This window comes from Echinops telfairi, unplaced genomic scaffold (assembly GCF_000313985.2).
Source record: "Echinops telfairi isolate 266 unplaced genomic scaffold, ASM31398v2 ScPeMD7_443;HRSCAF=831, whole genome shotgun sequence".
Lineage (NCBI taxonomy): Eukaryota > Metazoa > Chordata > Mammalia > Afrosoricida > Tenrecidae > Echinops > Echinops telfairi.
Window position 1 is genome coordinate 58,010,110 of NW_022104341.1, and position 12,070 is coordinate 58,022,179.

At 37.6% G+C, this 12,070-nt stretch overlaps 1 protein-coding gene across 1 annotated transcript in view; it reads left to right on the top strand.

Moving 5' to 3' along the window:
- DNAI4 (dynein axonemal intermediate chain 4) overlaps nucleotides 1-12,070 on the top strand; it is an 88,203-nt gene that overhangs the window by 27,344 nt on the left and 48,789 nt on the right. The window contains exons 4-6 of the mRNA XM_004699617.2: nucleotides 1,253-1,365; nucleotides 2,598-2,754; nucleotides 6,492-6,631. Of these exons, the coding sequence (XP_004699674.1) occupies nucleotides 1,253-1,365; nucleotides 2,598-2,754; nucleotides 6,492-6,631 (410 nt within the window). The remainder of the gene's footprint in view (nucleotides 1-1,252; nucleotides 1,366-2,597; nucleotides 2,755-6,491; nucleotides 6,632-12,070) is intronic.

The window sequence follows — 12,070 nt, forward strand, 5'->3', positions numbered from 1 at the left end:
AAAAGTGGATGAAGGGAGACGTCGGACAGGGCAAGATATGACAAAATACCCATTTATAAACTATCAAGGGCTCATGCGGGAGTGGGGAGCCGGGAGGGAGGGGAAAAATGAGGACCTAATGTCGGGGGTTTAAAATGAGAGAAAATGTTTTGAGAAACGATGTACAAATGCGCTTTACACAATTGATGTGTGTATGGATTGGGATAACAGTTGTATGAGGACCTAATGTCGGGGGTTTAAATGGAGGGAAAATGTTTTGAGAAACGATGTACAAATGCGCTTTACACAATTGATGTGTGTATGGAGTGGGATAACAGTTGTATGAGGCCCTAATAAAATGTTTAAAAAAAAATTTAAAGAACATTTATTTTAATACAAAAGACAATGTAAGTAAAGCAAAAGAACCAGGGGAAGAGTTGTAACAAGTATATGGGTAAGTGGGCTGTATTGGGGATTGTATCATAAGATTTTAGATTTTATCCTAAAAATACTGATATCCATTGAAGGACTTGGAGCATAGGTTGGATGTATCTTATTCTCTAAAATATATTAACAATGACTTTGTAACCTCCAAGATCATGTGATCTAAAAGGGATCGTAATAGGAAGTCATAGATAGTAGAGGAAAAGGTTGGAACAAAACTCAAAATCATAAACAAGACCAGGTTTACTGGCCTGATAGAGACTGGTGGAACCCCTGAGATTATGGCCTCTAGATACTCTCTAATCCTAAAACTAAACACATTCCCATGACTCAACCTTCAGCCAATCAACAGACAGGCTTACGAGATGAACAGTGACACCAGGGAGTGTGCACTCACCGGAGTCATCAGCCACATGAGATCAGAAGGGCAGTATGTGTCCAGGTGGAGAGCTCAGGAAGCTGACAGGTACCGGAAAGAAGGATGAAGGGAAGTGGTACACACTGGGGAAGTGGGAAAAGTGCTGTCACATTGGGGATTGGGATCCATGCCACAAAACAAAATGGATATGAACTGTTGAATGGAAAAGCAATTTGTTCTGTAAATTTTCACTCAAATCACAAATGACGACAAAGAAAAACATTAAAAATCAACTCAATGTTTAGAAAAATTTTGTTTCTTTCAAGTAATAGCATATTATTTTCCATAAAAATAGTATTTATTCTATTATTGTAGTGTATTTGATTTCTTCATCTGAATGTATTTTAATTTATCATTTTACTTGAATATAAGGATATTTAAGTAAATGAATAATGTTATTTATTATTAAAGGTCAGCTTTAGGAAGCAGTACTGTTTCTAGGTCAAGTATATCAACAACTGAATCAATAGCTGAAGACCTAGAAGAACCATCCTACAGACGAGAAAGATTGGTTAGTTATACAGGTAACGAAAATATACTCGTTTATTTCCATTAATCATTCATTCTCTATTTGCAAATCTATGTATTATATGGCAGGCACTTAAGAAAGAATATGATAATGATTTGAACAATTTCCAGGAAGGACGTATACATTGGGAAAGTCCCAGATGTACTGTTTCAGTTTGCATCACAAGCTTCAGGGACCACTGGCCCTATGTTAATAGTGTTCAACTTACAATTAGGAAGGCAAGTCATTCTCATAAAGTGTGATCAATGTCATAAAAACATTATGCAGGATGTCTGGGAGCACTTCAAAAGGAGCTATTAACACCTCTGAACTGAAAACACGACAGACTTCCCAGAGAATGCGACTGACTTGAAAGATGAATAGGAATTTTTTGGCAGAAGTAGCAGAAGCCCAGTCTAGGCAGAGGGTAAAGCATGAGGTAAGGAAAAGGATTATGAAAGCGAAGATACAAGAGCAAAGAAAATTATGGATGGCTAAAGGTGCTGGAGGTTTCAACATCATTTTACATGTGCAGTTCAGTAATATACATCCTGTTGTGCAATCATCACCACAATGTGTTGGCCAACCTTTTGCTATATGCATATGTACCACAGTAACATTAAAACCTCTGCGAACAATGAGTAGCCCCTTGCGACTCACTTGGCATGGAGTATACTAAGTATATCTTTCATTTGAGAAGGTAATGGGGGCGGGGGTTGGTGAACATATTGATAAGGTTGGAACATTGATATGTGTTGGACTTATTATTGGTACTAAGACAAGTAGTTGGAAGGAATGTTTTTGACGAGTAATGGAATACCTAGCCATTATTAGCTTAAACAAATACAAACTATTTTCTCACACTAAAAGAAGCTAAGAAGTAGTCAGTTTTTGGCATTGATTTTGTGAACTCAATTATGTTCCACTCTGGAATCGCAGTTATGTCGTTCTCTTTTCTTATGCCCCTTGCTGCTTCCTCCTGGTCTCAAAATCCCCCTCCCAGCTCTTGATATTGTATCTACATTAAAGGCAGAATGAAGGATAAAGGGGACAGAACTAGTCTCATTCTCCCCTTTTATCAGGAAAGCAAAATCTGTCTCAGACCCCTTCCGCTTTCATTTGACCCGTCTAAAACCACCTGTAAAATGGGACCCATCCTGGCATTTCTGTGACTAGGAGGAAAAATGACAAATTGAAATGAACAAAAAAACAATTAGTAAGTGATTTTTTTATTGTCATGTCTCTTAGATTTACGAGTTGTAAGAACGACAACTGAAAAAGTTTTAACAAAAGAAGATTTGGAAAAGAACATAGAGATAATACTCACAGAGTCAGAAACACTGAGGTTTTTTGACCTGCCAACAGTCCTGGTCTCTGTAGAATCTGATGAAGCGGAGAAAGTAAAGTATGTATGGCTCAATTGTCTACTTTGATTTTGTAATTAAAATGCTAAAGTCAAGGTTTCTTACTCTTATGTGTGAGAAAGTTTCTTTGGGATTCCTGGATAAACAGTGAGGGTGTATGTACTCTGTAAAAGTAGGAGTGTAGACTAAGCTATGTGCTTATGTTGTATTACATTTTTCTAGAGGAAGATGACATAGCATTTACTTATTCTTTGTTTTTTTGGGGGGATTGGCCACTAAAAACTTTATCACCAGCACCAAAACACTGATATAATGCCAGAAATATGGGCCCCACAGGTTGGAAGACACTCAAAATATAACTGGAGAAAATCTGCATCCTCAAACTAGTCAATCTTTTTTTTTTTAAATCATTTTATTAGGGGCTCATACAACTCTTATCACAATCCACACACACATCAATTGCGTAAAGCGCATTTGTACATTCATTGCCCGTATTTACTTATTCTTATAACAGTAGATGCACTAATAAGGCAAATCATATAAGTAGTAAGGGAAGCTAAACAACTCTCCATGTAAGTTTTAATATTCTTTGTGCATATAAAACGATCAGTTTAAAAAATAAAGAACTGACTTTATATTTAAACATTAGGAAAGTGATATGGGGCAAGAACTAATTCACTTAGATCAGAGTTGCCTATTAGCCTTTTTTAATTATAGAAATAGACTATTAATAGAAGTATCCAGATTACTTAGAATCCAATATCATTTAGATATGAGTTGTAACGCTTACTGAAAAACAGTCCACTTACTTTGGGGGCAATATCCTGACCCAAATATAAAACATGCAAGAGTGTTGTCTGGACTATAAAAGGTACAGTAAAATAGGTGCATTGGAGAGTCTTCCTATTGTTGCTACAGTGAAATCCAGAGTACTGCTTTCTAGAGCTCATAAGAAGTAAAGGAAAATCCCTAGGATGAAAAGAGGAGAGGAAAGAAACAAAGAGGAAGACAAGTTACCTGACATCAGAGAGGGGAGGCAAGTTGTCATCAGAAGCAGGGAAGTGAGCTACACAGGGTTTGTGCTGGGAGCAGCTATTAATGTTAACATAGGCATCTGGAAGTCACCAGTATGTCGTGGGGCCCTCACAGACTGAGGGAGCTCAAGGACAAATTCCTCTAATAAATTAGGACCCTCAAAGGACTCTTAAGTGGTCCTAGGTCAGTAGATTCTACTGGCTATCATCAAAAACAAACACAAATCTTTAGAGGAAGCCTTGTGCAGGATAGGCCATTAAAGTTCCTTTACCTTGAATTTGGTTAAAGTACAAAAGGAACAACAAATGCAAGGCATTCTAAGTGAGAGTAAGGCAAAATAACAAACCATAGATCTAAACTCTGAGGACGATGGAAAATGGTATCAGATTTAAAATATAAAAGATATGTTAAATATTTAAATAAATAAAAGTTAAAATATGCTTAGTATTAAGGAACTATCAAAATAACAAACCTGATGTAGGAAAAAAAAATAGCTACAAAATGTGTGTGTGTGTGTTTGCATACACTTCCCGTTTGTAAGTGACAATTACTGCTACTAGGGTCCCAGTTCATACATGCACAGGTTTATTTCAAACACAGTCTGTTTAGACATGTTTCTGCTCCCAGCGGATGGCTGCAAAGCAGTTCCCTCAGTAATCTACTTCCCTCGGTCTCCTGAGGAGGTCTTCTGTCAAAAGGTCCAATCAACAATGGCTTCCATTCCTGAGCCATTTAAATTCAAGGCAGAGAAACCAGCTTGGAAGATTATGGCAACTGTGTTTTGGGATCCCCAACAGTTAATTTTGATCATTTTTTCCAAAGGACACATGATGATCATGGAGGCTTTTATTATGAAGTTTTCAGGATGAGTTAAAAAGTCTGGGAAGTTACACCTGGGAAATTTTTTCATTACAACTATACACCTGCTCATACTGTGAGGGTAGTAAGAGGTGTCCTGTGAGAACACACACAAACACGCACTCACATACAGATATGTAAACATAATGGAATAGATATTTCATGAATTGTAAAATAGATATGGATAAATTATATCAGAATGAAGGTTGGAATTATAAGAGGACATAAAATATGAAAGAGAAGTTAAAAAATATGTTGATAATAGTCTTTTATACATATAATCAAAGTTTCAGAAAGAAAAAAATAAGATGAGATACTATTCGATGAGTAGATAAACACTTTAAATATAATCTATCAAGGGGTCACAATGGTGGGGTTGGGGCAGAGAGGGGAAAAAGAGGAGCTGATACCAAGGGCTCAATAGAATATAAATGTCTAGAAAAGAATGATGACAACACATGTACAAATATATATGATACAATTGATGTATGGATTGTAATAAGAGTTGTAAGATACCCTAATAAAATGATAAAATTTAAAAAAGAAAATGAAATAAATAAAAAGTCCACAAAAAAGAATTGTACTTGGTACATTCTGCTGACATGCAAAACCACTAAATATAAAAAGATGATTTTTAAAATTGAAAGATGGGAAGAAAGGAAATAAAAAAAACATATCACCGATAAACAATCAAGTTGATAGTGTTATTAGAGATCAAGAGGATATAGAAATTTATGACAGTTATACTTGAAATCTCCTAGTACTATAACTTCAGAATATATGAAGCAAAAATTGGAAATTTGGTAAGACTAATAGAGTAGAGGTTTTAAAAATACTTCTCACCCATTGATAATGTCAATCAGACCAAAAATATTACTGAAGATGTAGAGATTTTGAAGTAAGAATCACTTGATTTAATGGCCATATATTGAACTTGACACTTAATGGGGCACACACATTATTCTTCTCAAGCAAAAGTGGGAACATTTACAAAATGCATTCATGCACATGACCACACATCAAGGCCTTGAAACATCTCAAAGGTAGCGATCATATAAACTATATTCTTTGACCACATGCAGTGAAGTTAAAAATTAATAACATAAATCTCAACTAACACATAGACATCATTCATCTACCCATTTGGAAATAAAGCAGACCATTTATAAATTTTTCATGGATCTAGAAGAAATCATAATGCAAATGAGAAAAATAAAACAAATGGAGAACCACACTATTAAGAAAATATTTCATATTTTCAGGATGCCACAAAAGAAAGACTTTTGAAGGAAATGTATAATTTAAAATTAAAAAATAAAAGAATACAGTTATCACTTGATATCTGTGATGGATAATTCCAAGACCCCTGTGGATCCCCAAATCCACAAATACTCAAAAATCCCTTAAATAAAATGGCTTTGCACTTGCATATAACCCGTGCTGCTTCTCTCATATACATTAAATCATCTTCAGATTACTTATGAGGACTAATATAATGGAAATGCTATTTAAATAGCACTTAAGCACCTCTTAGCATTTGAGAGATTGCTTTGACCACTTAATTGCTTTGGTTTTTTAAAAAAAAAAATCTCCAGTATTTTCGATCTGAGGTTGGTTGAATTCGCGGATGTAGGATCTCCTGCATACAGAGGGAAGGCGTTAGTGTTAGCTTGTTGTTGCTAGGGCATGAAAGTAGTGGGGCTTGTTGGGAGGTATACTATAAAAGAATCTTTTGAATGTAGTTCTATGCAAAATCTTTTTCTAATGATACTTTTGATCTTTCACTTTACTTTTCAGTTGCAAGAGAAAAGGTTGTGTTGAGTAATGACTTATGTGGCAATAATTAATTTTCTTAATGAATTGAGTATACTTTATTTTTTTACAGCCAGAGAAACATAAAGTATGAAATCCTTTGTAAAAATAGAGCCGGCAATGACTTATATGTTGAAAGGATGATGCAGACTATCAATGGGGCTCCAAAGACGAAAGAAGTTCAATGTGACAAAATCTTAATGGAGGACAAAGGTAACCCGTATTTAGTCTATTTATTTAAAACACATTGGAGAAAAGGCAAAACATCAGTGTAGAAGATCCATCTCTTGGAGACCTGTATTTTACAGAGTCAAACTGTTTCCTAAGGTTCTCTTGGCTGCAATCTTGTGGGAAAAGTTGGCCAGGACTCTCTTCCGTGGAAATGCTGAGTGACTTAAACTGCCAGTCTTTAGGTTAACAGACAATTGCAAACTGTTTATGCCACAGAGGCTCCCACGGTCTGCTTAATAAGCTACCCTGTTTAAAATAGTTTTCTTTGAATCAGTCAATTATTTAATAAGTGGAACTTCATAAGCCAAAAATAAACATACAAGGAAATTTTGGCCAAATCACAACAGCAGTTGGGTCCTGTGTTAGTCTGGGTAGACTAGAGAAACAAAATTCATTAGACACTCATATTTTATGAGTTTTATATAAAGAGTAGCTGTACATTAAGAAAGCATCCCAACCCAGTCCAGTCCAAACACATAAGTCCGACACTAGCCATATGTCCGACACTGATCTACAAAGTCCTCCTCAAACTCACAAAACACATGCAATGACACCAAATGTAGAAGGAAAGCTGAATCAGTGAGCGTGTAAGTATCTCAGCACTGTCAGGGTTTTCCACACGGCTTCTCCAGCACCCAGAGCTGCATCAGGGTAGGTCCATGTGGCTTCTCCTCAGGCATGTCTCACAGGAAGTGAGCCTTGCCAGCTGAGGCAAAGAACTAGCTAAGGCAGCTGCAGACTGGTCTGACCATCAGAGAACAAGACACCAGAGAACAAGAAAAGCAAGACTCACCGAGCCCATTTATTTCTCTGCCTTTCAGTTCATCCCACGTGTTTATCGGCCAGAATGCCACAATAAACCTTAACTATCACAATCCACCCCTTGCTAACTTTGCACCTGTACACAATTCTTTAGCCTAACAATTCCAGTTAAGTAACACCTACACCTTAATCCTATAAATATATTCCCTCACCTATGAAAGTTTGTAAGCCAACCACTTCATGCCTTTATCCCCCCAGTTTTGGGTATCCAATTTCTATACTGCCCACTTACATCAACCCTGTTCTCTGAGGAGATAATCATATTTTTTGACGTGAAGAATCTTCATTTCAGTTAGAACCTTGTGAAGTCTGAATCCATAAGCAAAGTCAAATCAGGACAGGCCATCCATAAAGTCAGCAAAAATATACACTGGTTCACAAGCTCAAAAATCTCTTCATCTGGTTGGGTTCTGGTCAACTAAATGTAGGCTGCCTCACATAGCCTTCCCAGGGTGCCCGTTGGTCACCTGCCTTTAGACCACTGGTTCTCAACCTTCCTAATGCCATGTCTCTTTAATACCTCATGTTGTGGTGACCATGTGTGGTGACCCCGTTTGGTGACCTCATTTTGTGGTAGCCCTGTATGGGGCATATCTGCATGTGGGCAGACTCGCCTGGACACAGATGGAGGAGCGGTTGATTCCTAAGACCATTGGAAATATGGTCTTAGGCAACTCCTGGGAAAGGGTCGTTCAACCCCCAAAGGGGTTGCGACCTCCAGGCTGAGAACCACTGCTTTAAACCATGGGTTCTCACAAATACTCAACAATCCTAGCCCCCTTGTGCTAGGTCATGAACTTTAGACCAGTCAACCGGGTCTCGTCTTCTCTTTTTCTTGTAAACCAAGTCCACAGGCATGAGTGGCCAGATTCAACTTGTCTCTTTATTGCTGCATTTCTCCCACTTCCACTCAACCAATGGATCCAGATGGTCATCTAGCAAGCATTTCAGCCTGCCCACAGGCTCCCTTTAACGTTCAGTCCCACAGAGGAGTTTTCTTCATGTGTCCAGATATTTTTCCAGTTACTGGCCCAAACCACTGGCTCAAAATTCCAAAATCCAGAGTCCCTCTTTTCCTTCACTCTGTCAGTCTTGCCCCGCAGCAAGTCTCTTAGAATGCAAATATCCTGAGTACTCCAAAGCACAGGGTGGGGCTTATCTTTTCAAAGCTTTCTTTACAGGCATGGCCTAAACCCATCTAAAGATCAAATTTTAATGGCTGAAAGAAAGTGGGCTTACAAGTTTTCTATTTCCACACTTTCCAATAAACATTTCTATAAATCATTATATCGATAATAAGCAGAAGAAATCAGTATAAACAAAAATAGAATCAGATCCTAAATCAAATTCTTTAAAACAATCAAGCTCCATCCTTATCTAGCTTGTCTAAATCCTTATCTAAAGTATTCTATTTATACAAAAATATGGATTAGGTCTCTGAGAGCATTAAACCAGATCCAGGCTTTCTGCCAGCCATATTGACCTTCTGTCAGCCATTTTCCTTAAGCAACATGGTTTCTGAGAAATTCAAATGGTGATTTCTACCCCTGAGCTCAAAATATGCTAATCATATTCATTTTTGCCATTTTAAACAGGAACAATGAAAGACAACAATGAAACAAAATAATCAAAACTTTAACTTCCCATATTCTTTCCAGAAAACAACCGAGTAAGCAGTGTGTCATTTTTGACCTCTGGTTAGCCACAGAAGAAGAACTACCATGAGAGAGAGGAGATGTTTTATTTATTACTTATACCAAAAAAAAAGAATAGCAAGAAGATAAATGAGTTATTCAATTAAGAAGTACAAAAGGGGCATCAGCTATTTTTTAAAAGGAATTAATGTAGAAAAATCTCTAGCAAACAAGTTTGACAATTTAAAAAATAATGGACTCTATATACATCTTTTCTTCCTTTTATAGGTTTATTGATATAAAATTCAAGTATCATACACATCCATAATTAAAATTCTTTCAAAAAGAGTTGTATATATATCATCACAATCAGTTCTAGTGCAACCCTCTCCCCACCTGCGTTATTTGCTCTCCAATTCCCCTCATCTGCTCCCTATTCCCTATAACCATCGAATCAGTTATTGTCTATGTATCCACTCCTTCTGTGCATCATAAAATGGGAAACCTTACTAAAACAATAAATAAAATGAAACAAAGAAAATAACAATAATAATAATAAAACAGATTAAAAATAAAAAAGAAAGAAGAAAACCACCAGCAGTATTAAAATAAGCCAGAGAGAAATTTTTTTTGTCATGGAACAAATGAGAAATATTTAAGCCGAGAGTAAATTCAGGTTGGATCAAGAGGAAGGCCAACTGACCAGGCATCATATTATACTGTAGTTCCATTCCCCATAATCAAGTTATGCAATCATCTTTGTCTGGTAGCAGAACTTTTCACACCTCTCGACCAGGGCCAGAGGGCATCTGCCAGAGGCGTAATTGGACTAGGTACTCTGCAAATAGTTGTGGCTGTTTTCTGCAAATAGGAGGGCCCCACAGCCCTCCTGAGCCTTCTACAAATTGGGTATTCACAATTTAAGCTCTGATATTTTTCCCTACATCATATTTGGATTTTTGTTATTATCATCTTTAGATCACACAGGCTAGTATTCTTCTTCCATGGGGACTTAGTTGATGCCTCACTTATATGGCTGCTTGTCTGAAACAAGGTTTAAGACCCAAGACATATTCTTTCTGGTAGCTAGGCACCATCTGCTTTCTTCACCATATTTTGCTATAGCACTTCAGTGATCTTTTCATGATGATGAGTATAGAGCAGGGCCATGTTATAAGAAAGAACTCTTCTTCGATTGGGGCTAGAATTAAGTGGGAGCCCAGAGTCCATTTACTTGTCCTCAGGTTATGATCAGTCATATTATCATTTTATGACAAAGGGAAAAATGTATTGATCATCCCCCTGGGCTATAAGGACATCCCATTGATAGTATCACGAATTTATACAATGGCATAGAATTTTTTTTTATAAATCATTTTGTTGGGGACTCTTGCAGCTCTTTTAACAATCCATATGTCAATTGTGTCCCCCGACATTAGGTCCTCTATGTGTGTCAAGCACTTTTGTACATATGTTGCCATCATCATTTTCAAAATATTTTCTTTCTACTTGAGCCCTTGGTATCAGCTCCGCTCCCCCCTCTACACTCCCACCCTTGTCACCCCTTGATAAATTATGAATTACTATTATTTTCATATCTTATACAGTCCTGCTGTCTCCCTTCACCTGTGTTTCTGTTGTTTTTCCACCTGGGGGGGGGCAGTTATACATCGATCATTGTTATCAGTTCCCCCTTCACGCCCCCCCATCTTCCCCCTACCGTCATGGTATCATTACTCCCATTATTGTTCCTGAGAGGATTATCTCTCCTGGGTTGTGTGTATCAAGGACTCTTATCTGTACCAGTATACATGCTCTGATCTTATAAGGTAGATCTGGGGTCATGATGGGCGGGCAAGGAAGCATTAAAGAACTAGAGGAATGTTGTGTGTTTTGTCAGTGCTATACTGTACCCTGGCTGGCTCATCCCTTCCTTGTGACCCTTCTGTGAGGGGATGTCCAATTGTCTACAGATGGGTTTTGGGTCTCTACTCTGGGCATAGAATTAAGGTTCTGTTGAAAAAAGAAGATTATGTGACTATAGTCTAGTTGCAAACTGCAATCCATGAGTTGTTTATACAGATTGAATTCTTTAATTATTGAGCTCAGTGTACATTTTTGAACATGGAGTTGGTGCTAGGGGGAAATTTCTTATAACATTCTTACAGGGCAGACCCTTGCCTACCAGATTACTAGCTGTCATATTAATGCCAAGAGGGCATTGAGATAGTAAATAGAGGGTGGTTCTGGGTTCCCTTTCATTGGATGCCTACTAAACCAAGGATCCCGTGCCTTTTCCAGTTTCAAGATGGCCGTCATTTGCTTCCTCTTCCATGTCAGTCCTAAGTCCAAGGGATACAGGTAATTTTGAAGTAGAGTTCAGTTCCTTCAGTCAGGCTTCCACATGGAGTCCTGGTGTGGCCCTTGGGGGCTGCCATGTTCCCCTTAAGTCTTTTGGTCTCTTAACTGCTGCTTCCATGAGCATTGATTATGGATGCAAGCAAGACAAAATCCTTGACAGCTTCATCCTTTTCTCCATCTATCATGATGTTATCCATTGGTCCAGTTGTGAGGATTTTGGCCTTCCTTACATTGAGTTGTAATCTACACTGAAGGCTACAATCTTTTATCTTCATCAGCAAGTGTTTCTTTTTTTTTAAATGGTTTTTGTGATTAATCACTATGCTTTAATTAGGTTCAATTTGTTTTGTTTTGTTTTAAAAAATTTTATTAGGGGCTCATTACAATTGTTATCGCAATCCATACACACATCAATTGTGTAAAGCGCATTTGTACATCATTCTCAAAACATTTTCTCTTCACTTAGACCCCCGACATTAGGTCCTCATCATTCCCCTCCCTCCCCACTCCCCCCTCCCTCATCAGCCCTTGATAGTTTATAAATTGTTATTTTGTCATATCTTGCCCTGTCCGACGTCTCCCTTCACCCACTTTTCTGTTGTCC